The sequence below is a fragment of the Chiloscyllium plagiosum genome, chromosome 7 (assembly GCF_004010195.1).
Source record: "Chiloscyllium plagiosum isolate BGI_BamShark_2017 chromosome 7, ASM401019v2, whole genome shotgun sequence".
Lineage (NCBI taxonomy): Eukaryota > Metazoa > Chordata > Chondrichthyes > Orectolobiformes > Hemiscylliidae > Chiloscyllium > Chiloscyllium plagiosum.
Genome location: NC_057716.1, coordinates 46,002,620 through 46,022,192, shown reverse-complemented (window position 1 = coordinate 46,022,192; position 19,573 = coordinate 46,002,620). Strand labels below are relative to the sequence as shown.

At 39.0% G+C, this 19,573-nt stretch overlaps 1 protein-coding gene across 3 annotated transcripts in view; it reads right to left on the bottom strand.

Annotated features, from left to right (window-relative positions):
- atf2 (activating transcription factor 2) overlaps positions 1-19,573 on the bottom strand; it is a 153,056-nt gene that overhangs the window by 95,172 nt on the left and 38,311 nt on the right. For all 3 annotated transcript variants that reach the window (XM_043693568.1, XM_043693570.1, XM_043693569.1), the window contains exons 2-5: positions 12,982-13,051; positions 11,608-11,704; positions 6,687-6,805; positions 4,385-4,513 (exon numbers count right to left, since the gene is read on the bottom strand). In XM_043693568.1, the coding sequence (XP_043549503.1) occupies positions 4,385-4,513; positions 6,687-6,805; positions 11,608-11,704; positions 12,982-13,029 (393 nt within the window). In that variant the 5' untranslated portion in view covers positions 13,030-13,051. The remainder of the gene's footprint in view (positions 1-4,384; positions 4,514-6,686; positions 6,806-11,607; positions 11,705-12,981; positions 13,052-19,573) is intronic.

Genomic DNA, 19,573 nt, shown 5'->3' with positions numbered 1-19,573 from the left:
TCCAACCAGTCCCTGGCATCCCATCATAAAAAAGCATTGGTGGGCACTACTGGATAGCGTAATACCAGGAATGGCCTGGCTCACAATTTCTGCCTTGAATTTGACAATCTTGGCCAGAATGTTTTGTTACTTCAGTGTAATCAAGTGAATAAATAGCACAATTGCCTTGCACACCCACCTTTCATCTACAAGAGCACCAACTTCAGAGTTCATTATTCATAATATCACAGATATGCAATTGAATTAATTGCAGTTATGAGTAGCATTGAGAAAGTTTGCTGTTTGCCTTCCTTGTTACTTAGAAAGAATATAACAGCTGCTATATCTTCACTGCAACATTTTAAAATCAACCAAAATAATTAATGATTTTCTTTGAATTTCATTGAAAAGAATGAGACAATAGCTCTTTGGTGTTTGAATAAGTTGTGTTTTGCATATTGTCGAGTAGTTTGACTAATCGGATTGCATCTGGAATGCAACACCTTACATTTACCTGTAAAGTAGGGTCTAGGCTACCATCTTAATGTATTTTGAGGTCTGGTCTGGTCTGGTCTGGTCCATAACAATAGGCTGTTCACCAACATTCACTACAAACCATGAATCCTACAGTTAGCTCCAAGTACACTTCCTCACATCCCACTTCCTGCAAGGATACCTTTCCAGTTTCTCAGTTTGCCAGTCTCATCTGTACAATGATGTTATTCCTCCAGAGCTCTGACATTTCCTCCATTTTCCTGAAACAAGGACACACCCATACAAACAGTGGTTGACATGGCTGTCAAATGTGTCTGACCCATCTCTCTTAGTTCTGCCCTCACCCCTTTCCCTCCATCCCAGAAAAATAATAGGGTTCCTCTTCTCCTCACTTTCCACTCCACCAGCCTCTGCACTCAAAAGATCATCTTCTGCCATTCTGCCAGCAGAATACCACCACCAAACACATCTTTCCCATACTTCCACTCTCAGCATTCTGCAGAGACCATTCCCTCCATCACACCTTGGCTGACTCTTCCATCACAATTTATCTCCTCCCTCCTCACCAACCAAAGCTGCAAACACATCTTCCAGGTGAAGCAGCATTTTACTCTTCTGTATGTGTGCTCAAAATGCAATCTCCTTTAAACTGAGAAATCAAATACAAACTGGGTGACCGCTTTGCAGAATGCCTTCGCTCTGCGGAAAGGACCAATCATGACGTTCTAGTTTCTCATGATTTCAATAAATCACCTTGCTCCCATTTCTGTCACTGACCTGTGATAGTGTTCCAATGATGTTCAACATAAGCTGGAGAAGCAAAACCTCATTTTCAACCTAGGCACTTTACCTCCTTTTGAAAAAGGTCAATTGCAACTATTGCTCCTCAGTGGAAGGAAAGTCTATTTTTGAGAGTGCCAAACAAATTGGTCAGCAGTTCATGTAGTTGCAGCAATGCCAGAAGAGACAAATGGGCATGCTGGGCCTGCCAGAAAATCCCAAGAATACAAAACTCCAACCAACAGATAAGAGGAGCCTTTATTGTATAGGGATGGGCAAGGCAGAGAAGAATATGAAGGCTGCACTGAAGACTCTGTGGAGTCTGCTGGTGAATAACATCTCAGTAGAGACCCCGATATGTACAGAAGGAGCAACTCCCTTTCTTCCCAATGTTTCACCAATATTGGTGAAAAGAATGGTTGTTGCTGTCACTCCCATGCATTGCTCAGCCTATTATGACAGTTGAAGCAGATTGAAATCCAAAAGGGACCATAAATTGACTACTTAAAGGCTTTGATAGTTCAAAGGGCAGGGGACCTAACAGGTGCTTTATTCATCAACCCAATTATAAGGATGGGTCAGGCTTGTGCCAAACACTGATGGGTTAGCTGACCTATAATATTTAAACTGTTTAAATTCCCCTAACCTCAAACCCCAAATCATAAAATATATTGGTGAGTAAGTTTCATGTTTCCTAAGCGCATAAAACATGTGTGTAGGTAAAGTATATGTAACATCACATTTGAAATTACTTTTCTGGGCACTAATACAGAACAGACTCGCTATAAATCAATAATTTTTCATTTCCTGATAACAGTTTTGATGTCAGTTAAAGTCACAACCTTCTACATGATTGCTAAATGGTACCAAGGATTTATTTGGTAACAGATTTCAATATTATGTCCAAAAGCGATGCACAAAAAAAATTTCTGTGGATCATAATCAATTTAACTCCAATACCTTAATATAATAAAATTTAAGTGAATTTTAGCATTTAAACTTCATATCAGCTTCCTTACAAAACAGAATTATTTTATTTTACAATAAAAAACTGCATTTTTCAAATAAAAAATGCTTGCCTTACTAGTTTTTAGTTCATTTTTTTCTGACTAATGCACTAGATCTACTGAAAATTAGAGTTGAACTGTTTCTGAGAGACAGTATGTGAAGGGTAGCAACTCAAAGAAATGAATTAAAATTAGTGACATTTCTGGTGTTAAACTCTGATCACTATAAAATTGTGCAACATTTACTTGTGAGCCAGGAGGCCTGGATTCAAGTCCCACTTGAGGGAGGGAGGAATGTTGTAACATGAACAGGTTGACTGAAAATACATAATACAATGTTAAGTGGCTCTTGTGGAGCAGTGTCATTATCCTTAACTCTGAGCCAGGAGACCTGAGTTCAAGTGCCACCAGTGCCAGAGGTATGTAATAATATCTTTTTACAGGTTGATTAGAAAATATTGGACAACATTCGAGGTTCATGTGACACAGTGGCAATGTCCCTATTTCTGAGCCAGGAGATCCAGCATCATGCCCCACTTGCTCCAAAGATGCATAATACTACCTCTGCGTAAGCTGATTAATGCCTTGAATTCTCAATATCAAAATTGTCTGGTCCCTCTGAGGTGTTGCGGTGAGGTACAAACACAGATCAGATACAATATGAAACAAAGACCAGTCCTATGACTTGCTTTCTCAGACTAAGTGGCTAGTCAGAAGTTGGAACTAGCAACTCGCTGGTTGTACATTAGCTGTATCCTTTTTGCTGGGATATTGACAGCTAGATCAGATATTAAAACAAATTTTTAATTATATTTTTACTGCATTACAAATACTGCATTGCAGAAAAGTCAACACTTTTAAAAATACGTTAATCATCTACAAGAGATCCTTCAGCAGAAAAATAACAAATAAGATTGTTTTGAAGTTAAACAGCAGAGAGAAAAATATTAAAGGCTGTTTCCTGAAAAGAAAAGATCTTGAATAAAATCCTAAAAACTAAAAAGCATAGGCTAAACCTACAAACGCCAGAAACTTTTTTCCCAATTCTGATGAAAATCCATTGATCTAAAGCATTAATCTTGTTTTTCTCTCCCAAGCTGCTGCCTGACATGCTGACATTTTCAGCATCCTTGTTTGTTGTACTGTAATAGCCAAACATTTTCATGCGCATTAATTATCTTACAATTACTGGTCCAGCTTTCTTAATTTTGAGCCTTGAGGGCACTGTCTTTTGCAGAAAATGAAAGCTTTGTCTGAAATAGAATTCTTGTTTCCATTTCTTATCTTCTAAATTACTTCCCAATCCCCATGCATCCTTTTACAGTTTGGAGTGAAAGACAATCTAGTATGCAGACACTCAATGTCCGTTATCATCCACTTGGTCAAGTGTAGGATGCTGTAATCCACACCAACTTTATTTCCCTCTTGATTGAAAATACTACTACTTCTACTTAACACTTCAGCTAATGGCATGCTGAGAACTGGCAAATTTCATCTCAGTCTAACAGCCTCAACAATCTTGAACACACACTGATTGTGACCAAAACGTTACTACTACATCAATTGCCAAAACATTTAACTTAACATCAGATTTTATATGAATATAAACAATATCAACCAAACTAATCTAAATCACAACTTCCCCTGAGCCTGGTTTCTGTCAGTTATTTATTCTGACAAGTCCTTCCTGAGGCACATTTCCATGTGGTGAGCATGTGGTTTGTTCCGTAGCTGCTAACGTCAGCAACTTTTTTAAAGTACATGATTTTATCCCTAAGGGTTTCTTTCATGTGGGTTTTTCCTATAAAACATTCTAATTTCAAAAGAACATCTGGAAATTAAGTTGCTGCAAAAGACAGTGCCAATGTGATTTTTGAGAAGATTGTGTGGTGTATTTTTAAAAATAAATCCATTTAATTTAGCAACTTCATTTCAAAATTGTTCGCAACATATTTTTGTTCAATTTAACCAATCAGTTTTACTTACTCCCACTGCTATCCTAGCTTTATGCAATGAGAAACAGATTTCAGATTCTCTTCAGTTTCTCTCCTTAAATTAACCTTCATTTTCTTCAGAAAATTTCAAGCTGCAACTTAAAATAATTGATAATGTAAACTTAGTACCTTTTCATCACTGGTGGTTGACTCTGGGTGAGGGAGGGGACTATTCTGATGACTTGTTTCCACAATCGGCATATCTTCCACTTTAGTTCTAACTGCCGGTAAAGCAAGTGGTGACATGTCCAAGGGCATCTAAGCAATGAAACCCATAGACTTCAGTGAAAACTAAAATCAATACCAATTTTGAGCAATTATATATATATTTCTAGAAAACTGTATGGTTTGAATTTTTGTCCTTAGGCATGAATTTATTAACATAATGTAAAGATAACCAACAATAAGATGTGCCCAGTTAATCACAGCACAATATAAAAAATATGAACAATGTCACGAAAAACATGAATAAATCAACTTGTATACATTAGTACTGACAAAGCTATAGGCTTAGAAATTTGAAGACCCTACGGTCTAAAAAATACGTAATTACAAGGATCCAAAATGGCAGGCAACAAAATGGCAGGCTTGTTCTGCTCCAGAAGAACCCCTCCTGCCACATTGCTGCTTAGTAGAGGTTCCAAAGGAGCGGGCATCAGGCCCTTTTACCAAATTAGATTGCGTACAATCATGTCATGTGTTATGCACACTACAATTTATATAGACTCTCAGCAACTAAGCAATTACCAGAAGTCCTTAAAAAGATGACTGAAGGTTTCCACCAAAATGTACGCTAATTCTTTTTTTGCTCATAATTTTGTATATCCTAGGATAAGTGGTCTTTTCATGTCTCCACAATAAGACTATGGGTAGGTCCCAGCTGTCAGTTTTCATCGACCAATTTCTTCCCACCACATTCAGAATATTCAGTTAGCATTTGAAGTAATCAATCTTGCTGAACCTTTACAATTGGCAAGCAGCTTGTTGTACTATCACAAACTGCTTGGTCACTGGTCTCAAGAAGTGTGTAGAGCACACATTCTTCCTGGATTCAACTTCAATTCCAGGATCTTCAAAAATGCATTATTCCTCTTGAACAAAATTGGGAGAAAAAAAAAAAATCGAAATACAGTAAACCTTTTATTATCTAGCACCTATTGAGCCAGGAGTGTGCCGACTGATCAAATATTCTGGATATTGACGAGTCCACATAATCAATGCAAAACATGTGCTAAGTAATGGAAGCATGATAGAGGTATGCACATCATCGTTATACATTATTTATAGCATAAATCATTTAAATAATAATGCGACTTTGCCTTAAATAAAACTTATCGGCAGACAGCCTTCTCACTTGCATCCTCAACTGACTATTCGGACACTGAGGTAGATTGCAGTATTTGAGGAGAAACTCACTCGAAATTGAATCAACTGTTGTATTTCGTGTGGTCATTTGATTGAACAACAAGTATATTTATACCAAGGTAAGTAAATTTTAAAAAGCTATTATAATTGGACAGAATAATACAATAAACTTGGCTGTAATTGAGGTATATCATTTTTGCCTGTTTATCGAGAAAGCTAGTTCACAAGGTGCCAGTTAAAACAAAGCTTTCTGTATTCAGCTAATTGAGCAGTGAAGGCATGAACAGATGTAGAAAACATTTTGTTTGTAACTGATTGGGCAATCAAGAGAAATATTATAACTATAATCAAAGATGGAAGTTTTTTACCAGTTACATTCTATGTTTTGTTTAAAAATGTGGCTGTGATAGGAACTCATTGGTGTCTTTCGTAAAGACACCAATGAGTTGCACAGATTCATTAAAATATTTCCAATTATCACATTTTCCACAATATTTTATCCACACTTTCCCCAGAGAATTTTGTCCATTCACTACAATTTCTGAAGTTCACATTCCTTTTAGTATCTTCAAAAATGGCAAATTCATCATATGTAAAACTTAAAGGATAAGTAATAAATACATTCAGACTTAAACCAGGATTGCTATTTTGGTGCTACATACAATACTGCCGGTTTTGTTATAAAGCATGTTTCTTCAACACGAATTGGCTTGAACATGATTGGATAATTTAGACTGTTATTTGTAGAATGGAAACTTTCATTATCTGTATTGGCTATAATGCGATTCCAGCCACATTAGTTTAAACGGTGCTGCTACTGCATGATTTTCTTATAATGCAGGATGGCACGCAAACAGAACTACCGCATTATATCTGAACCGACTGCACCAGAAAGGGGTCACAAAATATCTGTTGTCCAAAGTACATTATTCAGTAATTAGTTACATTAAAGATCTGTGTAAACATTGTAACAAGACATCCTCTGAAAATTTAGCTCAGTCATACCAACTGTTGCCATGAAACCATGTTTCAATATTAAGAAAGTCTAGACATAAATACTATTCACCTTTTTGATGTCATCTTCTGAAGCCTTCTTAAATTCATTTTCAAATGGACTTGCCAGCTCATTAAAAAGCCCTACCTCTTCACAATTCTTAAGGAAACGAGTTGGAGTTGGAGTTTGGTCTGAATGGATTCAAAACAGTAAAAGAAAAGGCACTTTTTAGATTAAGTTAATAGAGTCTACTAAACTTTCATCAAAGCTTTAATGGAAACATCCAGTGAATTTGTAAGTAAATCTGTCCATTTGTATAACAGACATGAAGAACAAATCAAAAAAGGAGAATGGCAAAGCAGGGCCTCAAAGGTCATTATCCCTAGATACTGCATGAACCATTTGAAAATTGGCATTGGAGCAGGCAGATCAAGTGAATTACATAGTTAAAGGGTTGGAAAAGAGAGATAATAGAAAATATAAAACAAAAGTCAAATATTTTACAGGCATACCAATTGAAAAGAAAGGACGTGTTGTGAAAAGAACCATTACGGGATATCACAAGTTATGATTTAGAGATAGGAGAGACGGTAGAAATATTAAATAATTATATCACCTCAAGAGGATAACTGAACAGTAGACTTGACATTAAATGAGATGATTAATGAGATAAGTGCCCATAAAATATAGAAGGTGAATATATTATATAAACTAAACAAACACATGCATGATAAGAATCCTGGTCCAGATGGATTGCATTCACGTATTTTAAAGAATCTAAAGAGATAGCAGAGTTATAATTACTCATACTTAATAACTCATTGGAAAAAGGTGTCATGCCAGATAACTAAAGTAATTTCTTTACTAGAGGCGTACGACAAAACATGTCCATGGAATTACAGACCACTGAACTTAATGTCAGTTGGAAGAATAACACCGGAATCCGAAAGGACAGGACATAAAAATAAGGGGCAAAGTTCAGTGGAGATGATAGGAGTCTTGTCTGCTGGCCAGAGATGTGGTGAAACCCCTTGTTGCTTCCTTTCAGAAGGTTTGCCAAGAAATGAGGCAACTAGGCAGTTAAATAGCCTTCATCTCAAGGTCCAAGGTTCTGCTGACCAAGAGGAAAAGAGTTTGCCAATCAGAGGTGTTTTGCTCAGCCAAGCTCCACTGAGGTGGTGGTTGTTACTGGAAATACAGGCACCTAAAGCTCAAAATCTCAGAGCAACTCAGGCTAAACATGTTTTGTGGGATTCAGGCTGGTAGCAAGGGCAATAGATTGACTCTCAGTAGCCCCTTCCTTCAATATGTTAAGTCCATCAATCAGGCATTGTGTACTTTGAAGGTAGAACCTACCCCAGGAGATGGCAAGCAGGTTTGCTTCTGCTCCCCACATTGTGACAGGCCTACACAGAAATGGGATGAGGTCCATTGTGGTCATTAAAGGTTCATTTAAGGATATCAATTAGGGTGAGGTGGAAGTCCTTCTCAGCCCAGACCAAGTAGAGCATGGCACCTCTAAACATGTCACTAAAGAGGGCAGAAGAATCTGTCCCAGGGAATGAGAAATATAACAATAAATAGTCAACATGGATTTCAAAAATAAAAATCTTGCTTGATGAACTCAATCTTATGAGGAGATAACAGAGAGTGGACAAAAGAAATGCAGAAGATGTATTTCATCTGAATTATTAAATGGCAATAATAATAAACAAGTAAATTAATAAAATATGAAGTCAAGGGACAAGTACTAAATTAGAGTACTAGCTAGCTTTAAGACAAAAAGCAGAGATTGGGAGCAAAGGGTAGATGTTCATAGTGGAACAAAGTGGGAAATGATGTTCCACAAATATGTGTTGGAACTACTGTTGTTCAAATTTACTGTAGTGATATGGACTTTGGAGTCAAAAACATAATTTCTAAATTTTCACATCGTATCAAATTAGGGTGGTGGTGGTTGTGAGTTGAGGGGGATACAATAACATTGAGGAGGACTGCAACAATTACAGAAGAATATTAATAAACATGTAGAATGAGCAAATAATTGAATGGAATTCAGCACAGATAAATCAGAGGTAGCACATTTTGGCAGTAGGAAGGTAACTTATTACTCGAAAGGTGCAAGTCTCCATAAGACCATAAAACACAGGAGCAAAAATTAGGCCATTCAGCCTGTCGAGTCTGCCCCACCATTCAATCATGATATATTTCTCAACCCCATTCTCCCGCTTTCTCCCCGTAACTCTTGATCCTCAAGAACTTAGATATCTCAGTCTTAAATATACTCAGTGACCAGGCCTTCACTGCCTTCTCTAATGAATTCCATAGATTTACCAATCTCTGGCTGAAAATGTTTCTCCTTATCTCAGTTCTAAAAGGGCTTTGCTTTATTGTAAGGCTGTGCCCTCGGGTCCTAGTCTCTCCTACCAATGGAAAATATCTTCCCAACATCTACTCAGTCCAGGCCATTCAGTATTCTGTACATTTCAATTAGATTCCCCCTCATCCTTCTAAACTCCATACAGAGTATAAATCCAGAGTCCTCAAATATTCCTCATATGTTGAACTTCTCATTCCTTGGACCATTCTCATGAACCTCCTCCAAACACGCTCCAGGACCAGTATATCCTTCCTGAGATACGGGGTCCAAAACGGTGCACAATATTCCAAATGTGACCTGACAGAGCCTCAGAAGTACATCCCTGCTTTTATATTCAAGCCCTCTCAAAATAAATGCCATCAGTGGATTTGTGTTCCTAACTACTGACTCAACCAGCATCTTTACTTTGAGAGAATCCTGGACTAGAACTCCCAAGTCTCTTTGCATTTCAGACTTCTGAATTTTCTCCCATTTAGAAATAGTCCATGCCTCTATTCTTCCCATCAAAGTGCAAGACCTCACACCTTCCCACGTTGTATCCCATCTGCCACTACTTTGCCCACTCTTCCAACCTGTCCAAATCCTTCTGCAGCCTCCCCGTCTCTGCAATGCAACCAGTCCCTCTACCTAGTTTTGCATCATCAGCAAACTTAGCCAGAATGCTCTCAGTTCCTTCATCTAGATGGTTAACGTATAAAGTGAAAAGATGTGGTCTCAACACAGTCTCATGGAACACCAGTTTTTCACCGGCTGCCATCCTGGGAAGGACCCTTTTATCCCCACTCTGTTCTCTGCCAGACAGCCAAGCTCACTGAGGAAGAGAAGCAAAGTGATCCAGGAGTACAAACACACCAATTTCTAAAAACTGAGTCATAGGTTAGCAAGATCATTAAAAAAAAGCTAGCCATTCTTTTCTTTTAATAAGATAGAATTAAAATCTAGAAAAATACAGTGCTAAAACTGTGCTGAATTTTAATTGGACCATATTTGAAATATTGCATGCAATTCTGATTGTCAAATTATGAAAGTGATATACTGCACTGTAGAGGACACAGAAGAATTATACTAGAAATTCATGGGTATACACATCAAGTAAAGAAAGGCAACTGGGTCATTTCTATTGTGAGAAAACAAGGCTTCGGTGTAACTTAATATAGGTTTTAAAAATAACGAGAGACTTTGATAGACTGGATACAGAGAGAATGTTCAAAGTTCTAAAGAATGTATCCTCTGTGGGTAACTGCATAACTAGAGGCCATCAATATAAGATAGTCACCAAGAAATCTAGTAAGAAATTCAGAAGAGACTTCTTTACCTAAAGTGTGACGAGAATGTGAATTCACTGCCACAAGGAACAGTGCAAAAGAAAAGGATAAGTGCATTTATAAATAAACTAAAGAAGCATCTAAGAGAAATGGAAAAAGATGGTTACAATGGATTTAGCGGACAAAAGATAGAAATGATTTGATTAACAACATAAACAACTTCATTAGATTAGCTGGGCTGAATGGCCTGTTTCAGAATGTTCTACATAATTTTATGTAATCACTCTACAAACACAAAAAAAATCCAATTAATAAATCTGAAATATAAATCTAATTTCTGTAATATTGACTGTGAAACTGTGATTGTCATAAAAAAGGAGAGCAGGAGTGTAGACATGAGGAATATGAGATCAACTATGGAGCAGGCTTGAGGGGCCAAACAGCCTTCTCCTGTTTCTTATGGTCTTTAGGCTTGACACTGTAGCATTCAGAACTGAACTTCTGGTTCAAAATCAGATTATTAAAGAAAATGGGAGAAGAGGGTGCTTGTGGCTTTTTTCGTTCAGATTTCTTTTTTGTTTCTTCCTTACACCCGTTTCCTTTACATTGGATGGCTTCTATCCTACTATACACACCTTGTCTGGACTCTTACTTTAACCATTATCAACTTCTTCGGCTTTTGAACCACAAAACCTTTAGCAATTTATTCTCCACTGTCCTCCATTTTTTTCCTTTCGTTCATCTTCACACTGCCTCCCTTTCACTTGCTCAAAATCTATTACATTTCTAACTTTTTTCAGCTCTAATGAAAAGTCACAGATTTCAAATGTTAACTGCTTTTCTCGTCACAGCTGATGCCTAACACTGCTAACTACATTCAGTATTTTCTGCTTTTATTAAAGCAATACCGGATACACTTATGATCCACAAACTCAATTTTAGTGAATATAAAATTTTAATGTAGAAATGTACACTATTAGTAAAACAGGAACAAACACAGAAATTGTCGGAGAAACGTATCAAGTCTGGCAGCATCAGTGGAGAGAAAGCAGAGTTTATATTTCATGTCCAGTGACACTTCTTCAGAAAGGTCTCTCTGAAGATCTGATGTGTTTCTCCAGCAATTTCCGTTTTTGTTTCAGATTTCCAGCATCCACAGTTCTTTGCTTCATATCAGTAAAACAGGCTTTTCCAGACAGGTTTAAGCAATTAAAACTTTTTGCACAAAGTATTATGGTATTACAATATTTTAAATGAATTAGGCTTTCATGTCAAAACAAAATCAATATTTCATTATCTTCTTTAAATTTAGACTACAAGATATGGAAATGAAAAAAAAGGCACTTACCAGCCACGATGACACTGTCATTACGAGCTGGACCAAACTTTAACGTCATCTCATGTTTGTGTTTGTGAACAGCCAAGTGGTCCTCATTTGTGAAGCGCTACAACAACAGTTTAAGGTATTTAGATTGTAATCCATAAATATTAACACTAATAGGCTCTGTTAATAATTTTAGAGAACCAACAACATTACAGATTTTTCTTCCATTTTATTCTTCAAAATTGCACATAACAAAACAAAGAATCAATTTGGATGAAAGAAAATAATTTTTAAATTTTCACTGGGCAAGCATGGTATTCCTATTTTCTACACCAGTAATGCTGTGACATCTCTGTGTAGGTCTACCAACATAGAGGGGTTATATTGACATAGTACTTTGCAGGTCCAGCAGACATCTCAAAGTGCTTTAGAATCAATTAAGTACCTTTTGTGGTATTTACATTATTTGAACGGAGAAAAGTTGGCAGCCACTTTGTGCATAGCAAAATTCCACAAAACACGTGAATGTGACAAAATAACCCATTTTTGTGATACTGATTGAGCGATAAATATCTAGGGGCAGGAGCTGGTAATTCAGCCTATCGAGCCAGCCCCACTATTCAAAACAATCTGATCGTTCAGTTCAATGCTTTTATCTATCCAATCCTCAAAACCCTATATGCCATTGGTAATCAGAAATCTGTCAATCTCAAACATACTCAAAGACTGGACTGCACAACCCATTGTGGTAGACAATTACACCAAGGTTCACAATCCTCTGAGTATAAATATTTCTCCTCATCTTGGATCGAAGTGGCATCCCTGTTACTTTTAAATTGTGACCCCTGATTCCAGACTCTCCAAAATGGCAAACGTGCATCATATTAATTGCACCTACCTTGTCTATTTCTTTTGCTCCCTTGTAAGTTTATGCAAGATCATCTCTTATTCTTCAAAACTCTATAGAGAATACAGGCCCAGTTACCCAATCTCTCCTGATAGGGCAATCCCAACATCTGGAAACAAGTCTGGCAAACCTTTGCTGCACTCCCTCTAAGGCAATATCTTTAAGATAAGGAGAGCTAAACTGCATTCAGTGCTCCTGGAGTAATATAACCAAGCTCCTTGACAACTGAAGCAAGATTTCATGATTCCTGTACTCAAAACCTCTTATAATAAAGGGGTCACAACTTAAAAATAACAGGGATGCCACTGGGCTTACAATATAGATACATTAATCTTTCAGGCTTTTAAATATATTAGATGAGGTTCTGAACGAAAAGAAAACTTTCTGTTGCATGAGAAAATCATAGCAACAAACTACTTCAACACTCTGCACACTCATCAAAACATTAACTGCATGATGAAAAAGAACTGAAAGAAATCTTATGGTCTTACCTGGCCACATCCAGGAGCAGTGCAAACAAAGGGTTTATCATCACTCATGTTCAGCAGCTCCTTGCTTCACCTACATCAACAATTAAATGCAAAATTGAAGAAAAAAAATCCAAGGAAAACATCTCAAATTAATTACTATCAAATTATGGTCACTGTTGCTGATTAAGTAAGGAAGTAAATTAAAGCTGCAGAAGAATATTACAACTTACAAAGCAAGGGGCTCTTCATTTCAATGATCTACACTAGATTTGAAACTAGCCATTCAAGAGTGAAAATACAACATTTTAAACCAATGTGTTGTTTAAATCCAAAACCCAAAGGTACATTTGTCATAAATATTTATTTTAGCTGAACCAATCATTCCATAATCAATGATCTATTGAGACAAAAGTGTCCATTATTTACGAACACCTATTTTCCTGGATGATTTAAGTGGTTACTCAGACTCATACATGCATTTAAGTGTGGAAGGTTGCATTGTCAAAACAGATATGAAATGGACAGATAAAATGGGAGAGTGGAATATAGTACTTACTGGGAGTGAGGACATGTAGTCAAAGTAGTTGTGGAAAACACTGGGCTAATGGGGGACATGTTTATTAATTTTATATTTATCAAAAGTCTATCCCCACAAATGGAGACTTTGAAGTTGGAGATAGTAAGGGAAGAGTAGGAGAAAACCAATGTGAGGATGGAAGGATGGAATTTTGGACAGGACAAAATTAGTCAAGATGAAAAGAAATCAGTTCTGAGGAGCAAGAAAAGACTGCAAATATGGGTTGATCAGTTGTGTTTGTAAATCTTGGGAAGATGATAGTAGACATTCTGAGTTTATCAGAGTTGCCATTCAACCTCAGCTAGATAGATTTATTAACAAACAACAAAAACACCACCTCTGGCAGCAGATGAGGATAATGTCAGGGATGGACCTGAAAGCACAGCTTGTTGCAAGTTCAGAGTGGGCATAAGTGAAGGGAGCAAGAAAATTGAGAAGGTGGATAACATGTCAACATTCTTAAAAGATCTAGGGAGGGAAATGGGTCAGAAGAAGGACTGCAGATGGATTAAAAAAGCTGAAGGCAGGAAAAATAGGGAAAAGGAACTGGTATACAGTGGAGGACATTTTGCCAAAAAAGAAATACACATAAGGAGAAAGCAATGGAAGAGAAATTCAGTTCATGTTCAGCCCAAAATCCATTGAGGTGAACTGCAAGGGGATCAATTTAAAGGTTTTTGTTGAGAACTGATTTTTTGGAGTCAGAAAAGTGAAGCTCAAAGGGTGCATTGAAACACAAGGGGTGAGGTAAGAAGAAATAAGATCGAAGAAAACTGAAGAAGAAGAATCTGGAAGCTCTTTGGCACATGCAACTTGAAGTCTGCGATCCTTAAATATTCCAAAACGGAAGAAAAATGTTCTTTGCTTACACACTGAATGAAGCAAAGGATAAAATGGAACTGTGGACCAAGACTCTGTTATTCACTAGAAGTGAAATACACTTAGGCAATATCCAAACATAAACTTTTCAATTACAAGTTTTATTTCAACCAACCACATGCTATATTTAAAAAAAAAATCAATATTTCTAGACTGACTCTTCTTTATATAAATTTTAATACAATTAATAATTCTTTCACAACACCTTGCTACTTTTAACTCCGAGATATACAGCATTCTACTAAAAGAATTAGATACTAATGGACTGCTTGAAGACAGATCAAGATCATGTTACTGAACAGAGAAACCAAGAGCATGATATTCAACACTTGAACATTGCGAAAAGCGAACATATTTTGGCGGTTTTTTTTTGTCTTGCACTCACTAGGGCAATGTGCAAGAAATTCCAAAGTAAAGTGAATACAATACTTGCACTGTATGAGAGAAAAGTGCTGCTTGTTCGGAAATAGATCCTGACTGGTAGAGCAATTGCAATGGAAATTCATCAGTTAATGATGACATAAAATTAACTCTAATTCACTAATTTCTGGATTAGTGGTGCTGGAAGAGCACAGCAGTTCAGGCAGCATCCAAGGAGCTTCGAAATCGACGTTTCGGGCAAAAGCCTTTTTACCTCTAAGATGATTCCTGAAGAAGGGCTTATGCCCGAAACGTCGATTCTCCTGTTCCTTGGATGCTGCCTGACCTGCTGCGCTTTTCTAGCAACACATTTTCAGCTACCTCTAATTCACTAAGGCATTGTCAAGAAATAAACCAGACAATGACTGCCACATATTTTGCTCAGTTTCAACAGATGCAGTGAATGTACATGTTCTTTTTGTCAGTGAAGAACAGAGCCCTATAAATATATAGCTTTGAGTGTCAGGTTGTAAGTTTGCTTGCTGAGCTGGTAGGTTTGTTTTCAGATGTTTCGTCACCATTCTTGGTGACATCATCAGTGAGCCTCCATTGAAGCACTGGTGTTTTGTCCTGTTTGCTATTTGTGTGTCTTGGTCTATTAAGGCGAATGATATCATTTCCGGTTCCTATTCCTCAGAGGTTGGTAAATGGGGTCCAAATCAGTGTGTTTATTGATGGAGTTCCGGTTTGAATGCCAGGCCTCGAGGAATTCCCGTGCATGTCTCTGTTTAGCCTGTCCTAGGATGGATGTGTTGTCCCAGTTGAAATGGTGCCCTTCTTCATCTGTAAGGATACTGTATCCTGATGGCTAGTTTCCTGCCTGTCTGTTCAATGTAGTGTTTGTTACAGTCCTTGCAGGATATTTTGTATATGACATTCATTTTGCTGGTTGTTGGTACAGGGTCCTTCAGGCTCATTAGTAGCTGTTTCAGTGTGTTGGTAGGTTTGTGGGCTACAGGAAAGCAATACACACAGGCCAGATACTCAACTACAGGCACAATCATCCCAACACCCACAAGTGGGCTACAAAGGGACATTATTTAATTGAGCCACAACACACTGCAGTATCCAGGAACTACTAGCAGCAGAAGAAAAATACCTATACAGTGTATTCAAGAACAACGGGTACCCGATAAGCACAATACGCTGATTCTTAAAGATTAAACCCAAGCAAGAAGACACAAACACACCCAAAGACTCTCGGCATATTACTATATATCAAAGGCATCTTGGAGATGATGACCAGACTACTCCAACCCCTTGATATCATGGTAGCCCACAAACTACCAACACACTGAAACAGCTACTAATGAGCCTGAAGGACCCTGTACCAACAACCAGCAAAACAATTGTCATATATAAAATACCCTGCAAGGACTGCAACAAACACTACATTGGACAGGCAGGAAACTAGCCACTAGGATACATAAACACTAACTCGCCACCAAAAGACATGACCAACCATCACTAGTATCCGTACATAAAGGCGAAGTAGTACACCACTTCGACTGGGACAACACATCCATCCGAGGACAGGCTAAACAGAGACATGCACGGGAACTCCTAGAGGCCTGGCATTCAAACCGGAACTCCATCAATAAACACATTGATTTAGACCCCATTTACTAATCTCTAAGAAAAAGAACCGGAAATGACACCACGCACCTTAACAGACCATGACACACAAATAGAAAGCTGGACTGAACACCAGTGCTTCAATGGAGGCTCACTGATGATGTTACATAGCATGGTGATGACATCTGAGATCAAATGTACCAGCTCAGTGAGTAAACGTACAATCTAAACCTCAACCTGAGCTATAAATCTTCTCAAAAATCACAAGCTTTCAGTATGCTACACTGCGAGTACAATTGACAACATTAACCTGATTGTCAGCAGAATTCTTTGAACACTAAGGATTATTTTGTGAATGTTGTACAATTGCAGAATCACGTCTCATGTTGGCCATTGTGCTGTGAGTTTAATAAGAGTGAGCTGGTTGGGTATGGTCATTACTTTGTTTCCTATACACAGCTGAAGGACTCTTCTATTAGTAATGAACAGCTAGCCTTTTGGACATGCTTACATTGTCCTAATGAATGCAAGACAAAAAGCTTAGTAAAAAAAGGACTCTTTCAGCAAGCTTAAGTTCTGCATGCCTAAACTAGTTATAGAGTGTGCCGCTGAAAAAGCACAGCATGTCAGACAGCATCCAAGGAGCAGGACAGTCAACGTTTTGGGCATAAGCCCTTCATCAGGAGTGTGGGCGGCCTCCAAGAGAGCGGAGAGATAAATAGGAGGGGGTATGGGGCTGGAGTTGGGGGGGCAGGGGGGGGTAGAAAGGTGGTTTGGATTTGGCCATGAAGATGGCCCAGGACTTGCATGTTCTTGTTGGAGTGGAAGAGGGAGTAGAAGCGGTCAGCCACAGGGCGGTGGGGTTCTTGGGTGCGTGTGTCCCAGTGATGTTCCCTGAATCGTTCCAAATGTTGGTGACCAGACTCCCCAGTGAAGAGGAGACCACATTAGGAACAACGGACACAGTCAATGAGGTGTTTGGATGTGCAAGAAAATCTCTGTTGAATGCGGAAGGATCCCTTGAGGTCCTCCCCACATGCATTTGGCTCACCACCTACACCCTCCATCTACTCAATGACTTTTGGTTCCCCGGCCCACAATGCCTCATCTTCACCTTGGGCATCCAGTCTCTGAACATGCCCATCTGCCATGACAAACACCTCCAAACCTTCCATTTCTTCCTCTCCCACCAACCCAACCAGTGCCCCTCCACCGACACACTCATCCGCCTGGCTGAATTGGTCCTCGCCCTCAACAACTTCTCCTTTGAATCCTCCCACTTCCTCCAGATCAAAGGGGTATCCATGGGCACCCACATGGGCCCCAGCTAAGCCTGCCTCTGTCGCGTATGTGGAACAGTCCACCTTCTGCAGTTACACCAGCGCCATTCCCCAGCTTTTTCTCCGCTACATTGATGACTGTATCGGCACCACCTTATGCTTCCACAAGGAGGTTGAACAGTTCACCAACTTCACAAACATCTTGCACCCTGACCTCAAGTTCACCTGGACAATCTCAGACACCTCCTTCCCCTTCTTGGAACTCTTCATCTCTGGCAACTGACTCAACGTGGACATCTACTTCAAACCCACTGACTCCCAAAGTTACCTTGACTACACCTCCTCCCACCACTCCTACCGTAAAAAGGCTATCCCATACACCCATTTCCTCCGCCTCCACTGCGTCTGCTCCCAGTAGGAGCAATTCCACTCCAGAACATCCCAGATGGCCCCCAACTTCAAGGACTGCAATTTGCTTTCCCACTTGGTCAACCATGCCCTCTAGCACATCTCCATGAACCCCACCCCTCCAACAGCAACAAGGATGGAAACCCCACCAATCTCCGGTTACATTGCGTCATCCTCCGCCATTTCTGCCACTGACAGTCAGACCACATCAGAGATATATTTCCCTGCTCATCCCGATCAGCATTCCGCAGAGACCATTCCCTCCGCAACTCCTTTGTTGGATCCACACCCTCAGCAATCCACGCTCCACTCCCAGCATCTTCCCTTGCCACCACAAGAGGTGCAAAATCTCCACCCACACCTCTGACTCACCTCCATCCAAGGTCCCAAAGGATCCTTCCACATCCAACAGAGATTTTCCTGCACATCGAAATATCTCATTTACTGTGTCCATTGTTCCCAATGTGGTCTCCTCTACATTGGAGAGGTAGGACGCCAGAATGCAGAATGGTTCAGGTAACATCTCCGGGACAAACGTACTCAACAACCTCACTACCCTGTAACCAACCACCTCAACTTCCCCGCCTACTCCGCCAAGGACATGCAAGCCCTGGGCCGCCTTCACGACCAAAACCAACCACCTGACACCTGTAATTGTCCAAAATGCATCATTTACAAATGAAGTATTTAAAGAGACAACAGAGGAACTAACAGTAAAACAAATGGACATTGTCTTCTAATTCCAAATTAAGCTAACCTGCGAGTAGGAATTAAACAATCAAGACAACCTATAAGAGCCAATGTAGACCACAACCATTTGTTACAATCAACAAAATGTACAAAAATTACAAAAGCTAGTGAGTGCTTTTATAGGTACACTATTGAGAGCATTCTGTATGTATCACTACCTGATACGGCAACTGTACTATTCAAGATCAAAGATGGTTACAGAGAATGATGAACTCAGCCCAGACAATCACAAAGGATTACCTCCCATCTATAGAGGAGAAAGTGAGGTCAAGGAGGGTTTATGCCCGAAATGTCGATTCTCCTGTTCTCTGGATGCTGCCTGACCTGCTGCGCTGTTCCAACAACACATTTTCAGCTCCCATCTATAGAACCCATCTACCAGGCCCACTTCAAGGAAAGGCCGCCAGCATTCTCCAAGATCCATCCCACCCTGGCAATGTTTTTCTACAACGTCTACCAATAGGGAGAAGGTACAGAAGCCTGAACATATGCACCAGTCGGTTTTGAAACAGTTTCTACCTACTGTTGTTAGAATACTGAATGGACTCACAAACTTTTAACATTCACCTGTACCTGTGTTTTTGCTTTTGCTGCAGTTTACTTATTATTTACTATCTATGCTACTTAACTCTGTGATCTGCCTGTATTGCTCACAAGACAAAGCTTTTCACTGTTACTCAGTACACATAACAATAAATTCAATTCAATTCAACTGCTGGAGAGT